We start from the raw sequence: 14,533 nt of genomic DNA, 5'->3' as shown, positions 1-14,533 counted from the left end.
GCTGGCCGTCGCCCCGGTATGTCACGGGCCAAATTTGCAGCTTGTCGTGTAATTTTGCATTCTAGTTTTGCCCTGTGTTTTCTTTTAAAATGCCCATCTCGCACATTAGATGCTCTGAATAATATAGGCACTTGGCATCACGGAGGCATATGTCTTAACATTTGGGCCTTAAGATCTGTGGGACGATGGGCCGACTCACGAGTGCGTCCAGTGCCCCGATCCCTTATTGGGCACCTCTATCTGCTGCCACGATCCCAATAATGATCAAAGATATCGAGGAAGCGATTAATATTCCACCGAAAGCAACCTGTTCACACCTGACGGTCTCTGCTGGGCTCGGCGAGTAATCAATGCGTTTAGCAGCTGCTCTGGTTGCGGTGTGTTGCGAGAGTAACGCGGCCCCCGGCTGCTCTGCTAGCCCCCACGCTAGACTCGTGTCTCGCGGGGAGGCTGACCGTCTGGTGCACGCCGTCTCCGCGGCCGCTCTCCTGTGCTCCGATGGCCGTGATAGAGAAATAAACCTGCCCACGCTTGAGGAAGCAGCAACCCCACCACATGTCGCTGCGGCAATCACCGAGACTACCTGGCAATTAGCAGACGTGCTCAGTGGGGGCAAATTAATTCAAATCATCTCCCCGGGAGCCGTGTCTGAGGACCGAATCCCCGTGTCTGGCATGTCAGGATCTGACTGCTCACAGTTGTCTGCACTCCCCGGGAGTCCAGCTAGACCCTGACCCCAAAGCGAGGCGGTGGGCAGGGCAGCCCTAGCAAACACCCTTCCTCTCCCTCGTGGTGCAAGCAGATTGTGAAACACTAGCCAGGGAGTTTCATGCATTTGCACAAAGGATGCCTACGGATCTGTCGCACGCGTACCCGATTCACTACTAGACGACCAGAATCGCAGACCGCTTGCGCCCGGGAGCCGCCTTGTTTGCACTGAATGCAACCGGGAGCTAAATGCTGGAAAAGGTCGATCTTGAAAGCGCCATCAAATATTTAACGTGTTTCATGTTCTGACCTATTTTGCTTTCAAGCCTTAGAAAGCTTGAGAGTACCTCCTAGTGGACACGGGGAGCCCAGGCACGGAGCTTGTAAAAAAGGATGGACGGAGGGACAATGAAATGCCCGAAGCCTCCTGTCCAGACAAACAGATCCTTGGCTGCTGAACACAGCGGGCTTGAGAGGGAGCAGCGCGTGGAGTCGTCGTTTCACAGCCGGTGAAGACGGGGACGTCTCCGCGCTGGACCGAGGACATAGGAACACGAGGGGCTGCGCGTTCAGATGGCTCTTTGCTGAAATCTCTGAGTGAACCGTGCTCTTGCAAAGCCTTGACGTTATGTCTGCCACCAGAATAAAAGCAAAAATTTTCTGATCAGAAATCTTCACTGATCGGAAAAAACGACATCGATAAGGAATTAAGTATTGTATGTTTTAAACCAAAAAAATCTCCGGTGCTCCTGCTTTCTAAGCCGTTACGTGTGGTTGTATGAAATAGTTTTTTTCAACATGCGCATCATGGGCACTCTCCCTTCCAAAGTTTGGGAGGAGAGGACCCCAAGATGTAATTCCCGATGCAATGAGTGTATGTTATGCCACTTGCAGATATTTGCTACGGGAAGTTTCTACGGCCAACCATATCCCAAGAGCTCTGTACCAGTCACAGGTGATTAAGGACTCAGGCAGGACCTCTCCATTACCAGAGCCGTGGGTGTTATTTTTATATACCTTTCCTGCCAATACGATGCAAATAGCAACCTACAGCTTGGAACATGTCGAACAATAAAAATAAAACCATTAGTCCGTCAGACTTCTCCAAGCTAATTTGAACTCTCCAATGGACCCAGCATCCTCTAAGCTCCTGAAAGTCCTCCACCATTGTTTCTGAGATACAAGCCTGCAGGAAACCGGTTCAAAATATTACACCGGGGGACCTGAAGGACATTGTATAGCAAAGGGGAAGGGGCCTATGAATATATTTCTTAACTTAGGAATAGAGAGTGGCCTAGAAGGAGAAAAGGAAATTTCTCCAGAAAGAAAAAACCCCAGAACTGTGCTGCTGGATTTACAGCACAACAGGGCAAGTGTCTGGGTCCCCTCGAAGCTGAATAACCCAGAGGGCTGGCATGGCAAACCTCTCCGCCTGAGCCTCAGCCCCAGAGCTGTGGTTTTGGTAATCATGTCTCAGCAGGCCCCGACAAGCGATCCCTTTGCTCTTGGTTCGTTCTGACTTTTTCCCTCTTGCCTGACTCGCTCGCCTTTGCTAACCTGATGTTTCTCCCCACGCAGCGGCCTGTGGGCAGGGTGGTCTAGCACCAAGCAAGCATTTCCCGCTCCTCAGAGCCACCTCTTTCCTTCCAGCCAGCTCTCTGGGGCAGTGCCTTTTTTTGCTCGCTTTACAGATCCCACACTGCAAACCAGCCCGGAGGCCCCTGGCAATGTCCAGAGGAAATCAGCCACTCTTAGATAGGCTTTGCACGTGTGGAGTCAGCCTAGCTGTGTGCATCCACGTCGTGGAAAAGCAGGTGAAACCCAATCTCAGCTCTCGGTAGCTCCGGCCCGAGGAAAGGAGCGGTGCTACCGAGCAGCCGCTCTCCTCTGGACGGACGGCTGCGTTACGAAAGGGCTGGGAGCGGAGGTGTCACTGATCCCTTGTTTCTTGGTTGCAGACCGGCCGGATCGAGCCGAACCACCCCAAGGTGTGCGGCCACCAGGGCAACGTGCTCGACATCAAGTGGAGCCCGTTCATTGAGAACATCATCGCCTCTTGTTCAGAGGACACTTCGGTGAGTAAAACCGTGTGAATGGAGGGTGTATAGATTTCAGCAGGAGGCCAGCGTGAACAGACTGCGCTTCCCTTCACCCTGCCTGGTGTGCAAGCTCATCGGGTGCTCCTGGATCGGTCTCTCGCTCCTTCGCACGCATCGTGAGCCCTCCGGGGAGCCTGGCGGGGAAGGTCCCCCCCATGAATCAATGCAGGGCGTTCCCCTCTCCATAAATATAACCCTACGTGCCTGGGGCCTGAGCTCCTACAGTTGCGTGTGCGTGTGTGGTGCAGAAGAGGTGTGTTTTAAACTCTATAGGGATGCATGCGAAGAGAGGAGGAGGAGGAGGAGACCGGCTGCGTGACTCAGCAGCGATTTGGAGGAGGCATCAAGTTAGTTCTGTCATTTCGCTTTGAATTTTCCTCCGTGATTTTTCCACCCCCCATTTCCTTCTGTTTTGTTTTCATCGCAATCGGGGTCCTTCGTCATCCTCCCGGGAGCGGACGAGGGGCCAGGCTCTTCCAGAAGACGGGAGATGAAGGGCGGAGGGACTTGGCAGGCGGCAGGAAGGAGTGGGCTGGAGCCCCCGGGGGAGCAGCGGGATGAAAGGGGAGACAGTCATGGGTGGAGGGAGGGAGGGAGAGGAGCGGAGAGGAGGCAGCAAAGCAGCTGGGCTTTATTGGCGAGACGACTTAGCGAAGGGATTCAGCGTGTCGGCCGCTTGCGGCTCTCCAGCCTCTTCTTCGGCCATGTGGGACCGAGGTGACCGCCCCAATGACCGCCCCAATGACTTTGCACTGGGGAACATGTGGGCAGCGCGAGGGACGGGGCACGGGAACGGCCCCCCGAGCGCGGCTGGCGGGTATCTGAGACCCCGCGGATAAACAGCGAAACGCTCCCAGCCCCGAGGCAGCGTTTCCCCCAGGCCCCTGCTCCGGGCGCGCCCGAGGGCAGGGGCTCCCACTGCCCTTACTCCAGCTCGGCTCGTGGGAGCGCCCCCGTCCAAAGCTTTCCCTCCGGCCCCATCTCCGTCCTGCCCCCCGCGCCCAGAAGGGACGTTCTGCAAAAGAGGGGCGGGAAACGGGGAGACACCTCTCCCGTCTCCCCCCTGGCATCTTTCCCGCTCGCGGCCTCCTCCATCCGACGCGCTCTGAGCGGCGGGCGTTTCCCGCGAAGGAGGCAGGCTGGCGGGCAGACGGTTCCTGGACGTCAGGCCCCGCCACGGGGAGGGCGACAGCGCCGGGGGCACGTGCTTCCAGGAAAAGCTGCACGCTGCCAACGAAGTAGCTTGCTTCGGCAAATCTCCTGGCGCAAGAGCGGTGCCACGGGTGCGCCCAGGCCCTTCCTGCTTTATCCGTGCACGGCGAGCTCCCTGCAGCTCTCCGGCTGCCGTCTGGCCCAGGCAGCTCCCTCTGCGACTCGGTGATGTCATGTATTGTTGGTGTCCTAGCTTTCCCTCTATATCCCCGCGCTGCAGATAAGCCGTACGGCTGCAGGCAGCAACGTCTTGTCCCCCCCCAACAGCAGCACTGTGATTAATCCCCTCTTACTCTCGTCAGCAGCGGGGCGGCGGCGATGCTAACGATGCAACTGTCACGATGAGAGAAGAGGGGCCTTGCAATCTGCTGAGGCAGGAGCTAGGTCGCGCCTGCTCGGCTGCGCTTTTGCTTTCTGGTCGCTAACGTTTCCCCCTTGACAACCTGCCGTCGCCCGCAGAAACCTGTGCCTCGGTTCCCCCGAGCAAAACCAAGAGCCTGGGATGACCCGGTTTGTAACGGGGGGCCATTCTGCCTCGAGACGTCTTGCTGTCTCGTTATACATATCATCTGAATGTCTCATCCTCTGCTTCTAGTCCAGCATGCTGGCTTTTTTTATTAACTGAAACCTTGCCGGGAAGCTTTGGACTGAGGGGAAAATATTCAGATCGCAGCCATGAATCACTGAAAGCTGTCTCCCTCTTTGAATTATACCCAATTTCATCCTGTCAGCTGGGAATATTAAGTGTCTGGAGGGTGCTTTGTGATCCATCACAGCCAGTTCATTTAAACCCAGGAAATCAAGGTAGTCACCCACAGCCTCTAGTTCATGGTTCTCCTCTTGGTTGTTGGTCTTTTTTCATTTTAGAGAAGAACAGTCATTTTGGTCACTGTTTTATGATGCAGGCACCCGGTGTGGTCTTGGTTGAAGCTCAGCAGACATCCGGGATCTCCAAGGCCTACTGTATGGGTTTGGGTTTGTGGGAAAATATTACAATATAGAAAGGAAGTTTGGAAGTAGCGCTGTAGCCCTTACCTCTGGGACACGGTCTAATGGATGCCCTTGGCTTGCGCTTTCCAGATGCCGCATGCTAGAGGGTATGAGAGTTGCTGAAGACATGCCAGTCAGGTTCCTGTACAGGGTTAACTGCTTGGCACCAAGACTCTGCTTTTCATGTGTTGAATGAATGAACCCGTGTGATGAGCCGTCCTGCCTCCCGGCACGTTACGGGTGCAGATCTCGGACTCGATAGTGCAAATGCAGCTGGTCGTGGAGGCGCAGTACCGGTCACCGTAGCAGCTGCATGTGCTGCTCCCTAGTTGCTCCGTGCCAAGAACTTCCTTGGACATCGATTTCCTTAGGGACGTCCCTTGGAGGAGCGCTATTTCTTTTTCTAAATTGCTAACGTAGTCCATGTAGCAGGCTGCCAAGCCCTGTCTAACAGTCTTTAGTAACTAGTCTGACCACTTCGGCCCATTTCCAGGAGCTAAGCTGCCCTTCTCAGAGTGTCTCCATTGCACAGCTCACCCCAGAAGTTTAGTGGTTTATGGCACAAGCTTAAAATTCAAATATCTCATTCTCCCAGGGAGAGGCAGGGACCTCATCTGACACGTGCTAAACCAACCAAACAGAAAACTTTTCCCCTGGAGAGCCCTGTCCGGCTGCCTCTGAAAGTTTAGTGGTGCAGTGGGCTAGCTAAGGGATGCTCAGGGATTTTAGGGACCCTGCTTGCATGGCCAGGCTTGGTCTGATTGCTGTCTCCCAGCTTGTTTAATGGTGAATCACCTATAGTCTGACTATAGGTATATAGACTATAGCACCATAATCTGGAGAAAAGAAGACTGAGGAGTAATTTAACAGCAGCTTTCAACTAGCGAAAGGTTGTTTCCAAAGAGGCTGGAGCTGGGCTGGTCTCAGCGGGGGCAGATGACAGGACAAGGAGCAATGGGCTCAAGCTGCAGCAAGGGAAGTTGAGGTTGGATGTTAGGAAGAACTGTCTCATGTGGAGGGTGGTGAAGCGCCGGGACAGGCTCCCCAGAGCGGTGGTGCAGTCTCCATCCTTGCAGGTGTTTAAGACCTGGCTAGACACAGCCTTGGCTGGGATGATGTAGCTGGGGCTGGTCCTGCTTGGAGCAGGGGTTGGACTAGATGTGACCTCCTGACGTCCCCTCCAAATTTTCTGTGATACTATGAACTGGTACTGGATTATCTAATCTTCAGCTGGCAGGGAGCGATTCAGGTTGCTCGCTTCCTGCGTACCCTGATCCAGCCGTAGCTCGGAGCACTTGGGAGTAAACGAGGCGTGCACTGGGTGTCTGTCACCCCACTACCCTCCCAACCCCTGCACTGGCTTTTGTTCTTTGTCCCTGGGTCTTTCGCTGTGATGTGCTGGAAGCAAGTGCAAGGTTGCTGATCCCTAACCCTCCGAGAGTAGCGAGAAGGTCCCTGGATAATGTCTGCTTATTACCTGGCTCCAGTATCTGTTTCCATTTGGTATCATTTAAGGGTGCTTTAGGCGTCCTCTGACTTGGGGATGTATTACAAGGCTTGCATCATGTGAGGGATAAACTGCTTAGAAATGCCATTGATCCATTACAGACTCAGTATCCAAGGTTGAAGGCGGCATGCCTGGGGCCAGGCTGCCCGGCTCCTCTTGCAGGTAGCCTGCATTAAGTGCCGTGCCCTCCGTGGAGAAGTTGCCTGGACCTTGGAAGGAGAAGGACAAGTTGCGAGAGAGAAGGGTTTGGAGGAGGCATCGGAAAATCAGTCCATTGGCCTGCGGCTCGAATACAGGCTGCGGTAGCTGCACCTCAATAGCTTATTTAATAAAGAGCCGCTTGCCTTCCCGAAGCACCGACGCATCTTGCATTATTACCCAGTACGTGGAACAGGAGATACGGTGGCAGGGAGCAGGTCACTGAAAGCCAATGCACGAGAGAGAGCGTGTGATTAACATGCAGACAAGGCCGTGCCCGGGAACAGCGCGAGCAGGCAGCCCGGAGAGACGCGGGCTATCAGGAATGCACTGCAGACAAAAAGTCTTGGGAGCAGAGGGAAGAGCTGAGTCTGCATGCAGAGATGACCCTGGCAGGGTAACAGTGGGAAAAATCCCAGACTAGGACTGGGATTATTTATTCCAGAGAAAAGAAGATGGAAGGGGGGGGGAGGGTCAACAAACAGTCTTCAAATACCTGAAGGCTGGATATACATAGGATGGTGATTGATTAGTCTGTGTGGCCTCTGGGAATGGGAGTCTTCGCTTGCAGCGAGGGAAACTGATGTTAAGAAAATCTTTCTCAATGTGAGGGTGGTTAAGCAGTAGCAGGCTACCCAGAGAGGAGGTACCCATTCTCACACAAGATGAATTCAAGTTAGAGCAGAAATGGAAACAGATTTTCAGCTGCCGTGGATGATCAAGGGAATGATAACATTGTTTTATGGGGAAAAAATTAGAGTTTGGGTCATTTAGCCTAGAAAAATGAAAGGGCTTGGGCACACAGTACCTTTATACTGCTATCATGGGCAGTTTTGTGCACCAGTGTGAATTATATCAGGATTTCGGCTTAGCTGCTTGAAGGTGGGTTTATTTCAGTGCCTTGCCACTGGGTGGTGGGGGAGCAGGAAATAGTTTCTGTGCCTGTAGCACGTGGCCGCCCCAGGATAGCTTCAGGCACGCAAGACTTGAACCGGTAGACGTACCCCGGATTTCTCTCGGCATAATGATGCCTTCGATTCAGGTAGAGTTGGTGTGCTGCGGCTGTGACGGTCCAGGAAAAGTCTGGGAGGCAAGTCAGATCAGCAGCCTGCAAGTGGTGAGCAAGTCTTTGAGTAAACCGAGGTCGGGCCTGGGCTGTGAGCCACTGGGCTGAGCCCTGGAAGAAGTCACGATGCATTACCAGTGATGGGGAACACACGGCCAGGGCAAATCCATCCATTGGAAATGTGACGTCAAGATGAGCCATCAAGCCACCGGACCACCTTGCCACACACACCTCCGGGCAGCGCTGCGAGCTCCAGATACCTAAGGGCATCACCCAGCCTCAGAAGTGGGCCAGGGCAAACTGGACCAGGCATTAGAGGGGTTCCCAGGCATCAAGGTAGTGGCTCCTACGCTCCTCTTACCGTAGGAGAAGGAGGAAAGAGGCCATCCAGGGCCGTGATCCCGAGCTGTGACGACTCCTATCCAGGCGCGCGGCGTGGATCATTGGGCTGATTGCAATGCATGGCACCAAGGAGAGCGAGGCGTCAGTCCACAGTCCTCCCAAGCACTCCAGCTGGGCCCTGGGGAACTCAGAGCCGCTAACGAAATGCCCGGAGCAAAGGTTGTCCACACATGATAGGGCTGGACAACTCTCTTTTCCGATCCTGCGTGCACCGCTTAGGAAACCTGTGAGGCCCGGAGGCAGCGGGGGCATTATCAGAGTCCCAAGAAGCAGCATCCGAGGCGCCGAAGACCGCCACAGGTGAGGGACCCGTGCCAAACGTCTGCAGTCCCGAGGAGTGGAGCACCTCCTGAGGTGACGTGGGAGAAGATGGAAGAGAGGTGGGAGCCCGGCTTCAAGGGGACGATCGGTGGCAGAGCAGCACCCTCCGGAGCAGGCTCGGCGAAGCGGGACACACGGCTCTCCGGGGCCTCTGTCGTGACGCAGGAGCCGGGGAGCATTTTAAGTCCGGCCCTGGGGCATCGTATAGGGCTAATCCTCTCCCAGGGAGTGATGAGGATTTTACGACAGGACTAATTTCACCATCTATAACTTACACACCATGTCCTGCCCTGTGCCTGTCTTGCTAATAGACCTCTCTGACGAGCGCTCCGTCTTGGCACTAAGTTGTAATTATTCCCTAGCTACCCAGCCCTCGCCCATATGTATATGTCACCTCCTCATACCCATGACGGGGGTTCAGTCTTCTGCCTGACACCTGTCCCGAAAGGTCCTGACGCATTATATGAGATTGCAGAAACAAGCAGCAGCAAAGGGACCTCGCTTCGGCCGTTCCTATTCCCATGGCCTGAGTCAGGTGTGGTATTACAGAGTACAGGGCACTGCTGTGAACAGGATTTGTGCCGGGCCATAAATGAATGTGGTGCTTTAAAAACAGGCTGGGAATGGGCATGAAATCCAGTGTAAGCCAGTGGTGGTTGCCTCGTGTTGCTTTTCCACATCCACTGAGGCGTATCCTGAGCTGGTGGGGTGGGGGGCGGGTGTTGCAAGTAAGAGGCTTTTAGCTGGCAAGCACAGATGCATCACAACACAAACCTTTTGTGGGAATGTATGTCCCGATGTAAACTTTCTCAGCCCCAGACTGGGGGCAGATGAGAGAATGGCACCTCCTGAGTAGCCTGAAGTGACAGAAGTTATGATTTGAAGAAGCTCCGTAACAGGGGACTGAGGGGCTGGGAACTGGGAAATGGGCCGTCAGGCAGCAGGTAGTTAATAGTAGCTGTTAATCGTCACTTGGAGACACCCATAGAAACATGGGAAATGAGAGTTGGCAGGGACCTGGGGAGGTCACATCCAGTCCAACCCCCCGCTCCAAGCAGGACCAGCCCCAACTACATCATCCCAGCCAAGGCTTCGTCTACCCGGGTCTTAAACACCTCCAAGCACCTCTCTGGGTAACCTGCTCCAGTGCTCCACCACCCTCCTCGTGAGAGTTTTTCCTAATATCCAACCTCAACTTTCCTTGCTGCAGCCTGCGCCCATTGCTCCTTGTCCTGTCACCTGCCCCCACTGAGACCAGCCCAGCTCCGTCCTCGTTGCAGCCCCACTGCAGGGAGGTGACGGCTGCTGTTCAATCCCCCTCGCTCGTCTCTTCTGCAGACTCTCTCATCTACTGCTCCACAATAAAACTTGGTGTTAGTTCTTCTTATTCTTTATGTGCCTGCACTTTATGAACCCAGTGATCTCCATGTAGCCAACAGCACAGTGGTTAGGCGCTCCCTTGGGATACGGGCACCCCAGGTTCAAGTCCCTGCTCTAAAACCGGGCAGACTGAACACTTGATCCTGGATTTCCTTCATCCCAGTAAACGGTCCCACCACTGACCTGACAGCCCTTTGCTGTCTCCCAGTAGATCCCTTGGGCTTAATCAGTATATATTTATTTCTACAAAGTGGAACAGCTGAAGGGGGGTTACTCCAGTTGTTAGCACATGACCTTGGAGTATGAGTCTCCATTTCAGATGGGTGAACTCCCTGTCTGCTGGGGCACTGGCGCTCAAGGGTCTCGCTGTCCTGACAGTAGAGTTATCATCCCACGGTGGAAGGAAACTCAGTCCTAAAACTTGAGGTTTTTGCCTTGTTTTCTGACCAGCATCCTTCTGACCACTGCATCAGACGGGGAACGGTGGTCCTGCTGTATTTGGTCTCGGAGTGGCCAGATCGCAGGCCACGGTGACCCCATTCTGGGATGAATGATATCTAGGAAACTGCCTCAGTTATGACAGTCGCAGGCTGAAGACTGGAAAGACTTTTTTTTTTTCCCCTATTTTTTTGCACCGGTCCTGGAAGCACTGCAATACCAGGTCAATGCACGGAGTGGATGGAGCACGCTCCGGTTCCACCACCCAACACCAGAAAGAATCTGCTCAATACAGACCTCCTGTGGAGGACATATCAGAGGGCGGGGAGAGGCTGCAGGGCCTGGAAAGACGTCATGGGAAAGACACTATTGTGGGGATCCCAGAGACGGCGCAGCTGCAACAGCCCCAGGCTGCAAACGTGGTGCCACATTGCAGATCGCCAGGCACAAGTTGCCCAGCCAGACAGGCCCTCGGGGCCCCGAATCAAGACTCCTGAGTTTCCATTACAGTTCTCTTCTGCGTGCCATCACCGAAAGAAGGAGAGATATCGGACAGTTTAACAAGGGTTTGACCCTCCCAACCCGCCCCTTCCCCGGGCGCTGACCTAAGTGGTGCTTGCTACCTTGCAGCGCTGTTCTTCTCGCTCAGAGCTCTCTCACGGCGAACGGTTGAGTGAAAGGTGAAGATGCATCCCGAGAGAGGTTTCAGCGCGTTAGGAAAGAACAAGCCGGCCTCTCTCTCTACCGGCGGCTTGGCTGCACACTCTGCAGAGCTTCATTACTATTTTACCTGCTCCTGACGTGAGCACCTGCTCGATCCGTAGCGTGGCAGTCTTCCAAGGCGGCTTTTTAGGCTGTCAGCATGTTGCAGGTCGCCAGCCGAGCAAACACTGCAGAGGCCCTGTATAAATTAACTCCAGCGCACACCCGGGAGTTTTGCAAAAGCACGACCATTTGGTCAAAGCTCAGCCTGAGGGCATGGAGGGCCGTAACCGCTCTGGCTTTGCTTTTGCACTTCCTCTGTCTGGAAGAAAGACCCGGCACCTTCTGCAGCTGGTCGCCATCTTCAAGAGGATGCTTCTAGATCAGCCTCGAACACCCGGGGCCGCGGTGCAAACGAGGTCCCGTCCCCGTGGTCCTAGCTAAAACCATGAGCTGGCAGCCTCTTCGTGGGCTTGCACCACTTCTGCGGTGAACCTAGTGAAGTTTCTCTCCTGGTGTTTTATGGGCTCCTCCACTTCTTTGGCATAAGCAAAGTGTCTTCTCTGCAGCAGCTCGTGTTGCCTCGGGAACGCCTGGAGCCCGCTGTTCAGAGATGCACCCGGGTTGTCTCTCTGTCTCTCACACGCACACTTTAATGCAAGTGCCCGTTGATTTGGTGGAATTAGCTTGGCTTCACCGTGGGGGAAACGGCAGACTTTAGCCCAGAAGGTTCAGCTTTTGGATTTTAACCTATTCCTTGGAGTACTCCGTAGACGTTTGACTTCTGAAATACAGTACAAGCCACCTACACTGCCCTTAAGGAAGGTGTGCAGCCATTTCAATAGTGCAAACGGCACTAGTCATCGGCAGGTTGGGGGCAAAGGAGATGGGAGGAGGCAATACCAGCCCACCCCGTCCGGACGGGAACGAGGGGACGATGTGCTCAGCCCCAGTTCTCCCACAGCATTTGAGGATCCTGATGATGTCAGTAGTAGAGGTGCTAATTAAAGCAATCAACCTCTGTGTGCTCAACCTGCTCTCAGCTGTTCGCACCTCATTAAGGCTGCTGACCTTGTAACCCCTTGCCCCAGTAGTAGCCTGGGCACTGACAGGCCTTAATGAGCATCTGGGCTGCTAACTGCAGGGCGCTGGTAGTGGTCGGCACAGGCCGAGAGGACTGTCCACCCGCCAGGCCAGGCGTGTCAGGCGGTTTCCTGCTTGTTGTGCTGCTTGGATTGCATCTTGAGGCTTGCAAATCTGGAGTCAAGCTTACCCTGTCTCAGCTGGACTCCTTTCTTTCGTTTTTGTAAAGCACATAGGGATTTTTATGACTACATCCATTCGCTCCCCAGCTCCTCTCACATTGATGCCCTGGGCCTTACTCTCGTCTCCTCTCACGGACTCGAATCCGGACCCTCCAAGGCGCCAGACCGCTGCGTAATGCGTCGAAGCGACGGGAGAGTCTGGGCCCACGGCTGCTCCCGTCCGTGGGGGGGCTGCCAGCCTGCGGGGCGACTCGCCGTGTGTCTTCCGTGTCCTGTCAGTCGTAGTCGCCGCTTGGATTTCGTTGCGTGGGGATGTCCGTCTTCGCTCTCTCACCGATGCCCATCTCGGGGCTATCTTTGCAATTCAGATTGTGCAGCCTCCTACTTTGTTAGCTTGACCTTTTAGCTACTGTTTTTATTGTCCCGGTGTGCCCTTTCAGCCGGTGTGATCCAGCGATCGATAACTTAGGCCTTGCACAGCCTGCGACATAGAGACCAGGTTTCAAGCAGACGGCTCAGCAGCTGATTTTTTTGCAGGCTGGGAGACCTGGGAGCTAGCTTTCTGCTTCGGGGTTGTACACCTCTGTCCCGACGCAGAGGACAAGTCCTGATGGCCAGGGCAGAAGCTGACCGTTCCCCATCTCGCCCCGCTCTGTGGTTGCACCATTAATCGCGCCCTCCCGACCACCTCTGGAAAACCGCTTCTCCCCCATGATCTGGGATGCGCTTCTGCCATCACAACGCGACTTGCTTCTTGTCCCACCAGATGTTTTCACAACTTCACGTTCCTCTTCCAGCAAGTGCCCAGGGTCACTATCACCTCTGGCGTTGCACATGCCAGAGAGAGAGAACAGGCCTCTCCCCAGTATTTAGTCTAAGTGCCTGGTATCAGCTTCCTCGGTCACTGCCTTTACAGCTCCCTTTGGAAGATTTCCAGGCTTTCCTGCTATCTTGAGACTAGCTCTCCACTGCACAGATTTTCAGACGCTGTCCATACCGCTGCGCTCTTCCTTCGGCCTTCTCAGTCCCACCGTCGAACCTCTGGCTGCAGGGCACACTTGTGTTGAGCTGGAGCCACAAGCAGCCAGGTGCGGGGAACCCTCGAGTGCAATAGTGTCGTCCTCTGATCCGAACTATAGGAACAGACGTGAAGGAAGTGCCGCTCTTGTGACACCAACACCCAAGCACTTGAGCAGAGCTAAGAGTTTCAGCATGTCCGAGCCATTGCTTGTCTCCGTCCGGGTGGTTAACCGGCACAGAGCACGCCAGCCTGACTTCAGCCAGTGCCTTAGGTCAACCCAGCATGTCTTGACATGCCATTTTCCGAGTGTCCTCTACTACCGCGGTGCTCTGCAGAAAAAGGAAGCAAAAAAGGCTCTTTGACTGAATTCGACAGACGTGGCGTGGCTGATGCGGGGCTCAGACCCGCACCAGCGCCCTATGACGGAGCTGAAAAGAGCTGTATCCCCCATTTCATTAGAGGAGAGAAGTCTTCAAATAACCCCGTCTTTCCCTGCACGGTGCACCCGTTATCTTCCAAATCTTTCTTCCTGGGTTTTATTTGATGTCCTCAGCAGCTGTGCAGGCCTCGGAAGCACTCAGCTTTGCCCTGACTCTGCTCGTCTGAAAGGCCATTACAATTTAGCAGCCTTTGGGGACCCTGTGTAATGATGCCGGTGCAACTGTGAATCCCCCTGCAATGCAACAGCCTCTCTGTGTTGTTTCTCCTCCTCGGAGAAGTAGCATAGGCCGCGCGCGCTGCTCTGCCCACGCCGAAGTCAGTGGTGTGACAGCAGGTATCAGTCGAGTGTGTGCGTGTGCGTTTACAGCTTTGTGAATGCTAGATGCGGTTCGGGCAGAGCAGACCTTCGCAGGGCAATTACAGAGAGGATGGAGATGGCTTTTTCTCTGTGGCTCTGCAAGACGAGGAGCAATGGCCTCAAGCTGCGGCAGGAGAAATGTAGGTTGGAGATTAGAAGAGGGGTCAGGCATTGCAACGAGCCCCCAGAGAAGCTGCGGATCCTTGGAAGTTTTCAGGAGCAGCTTAGGCACGTGCCTGGGCTGGCGCAGTCAGGGCCGGTCCTGCCTTGAGCAGAGGGCTGAACTAAACGCCCTTGCGAGTCCCTTCCAGCCCAGCTTTCCTACAGTTGCTACGACCGGCTCATGCAAAGGCACAGTCATTCCTTGAGGATTTCAGCTGGTGATTGAACGCCGCGCCCCACCTGTCTCGACTGCCGTCAGGGGG

At 54.6% G+C, this 14,533-nt stretch overlaps 1 protein-coding gene across 1 annotated transcript in view; it reads left to right on the top strand.

Annotated features, from left to right (window-relative positions):
• CORO2B (coronin 2B) overlaps positions 1-14,533 on the top strand; it is a 113,491-nt gene that overhangs the window by 87,104 nt on the left and 11,854 nt on the right. Inside the window, exon 3 of the mRNA XM_090028880.1 lies at positions 2,667-2,783. Coding sequence (XP_089885006.1) covers positions 2,667-2,783 — 117 coding nt within the window. The remainder of the gene's footprint in view (positions 1-2,666; positions 2,784-14,533) is intronic.

Source organism: Crocodylus siamensis, chromosome 15 (genome assembly GCF_052110815.1).
Source record: "Crocodylus siamensis isolate JL-2025a chromosome 15, ASM5211081v1, whole genome shotgun sequence".
Taxonomy (NCBI): domain Eukaryota; kingdom Metazoa; phylum Chordata; order Crocodylia; family Crocodylidae; genus Crocodylus; species Crocodylus siamensis.
This window is presented reverse-complemented; position numbering and strand designations above follow the sequence as displayed.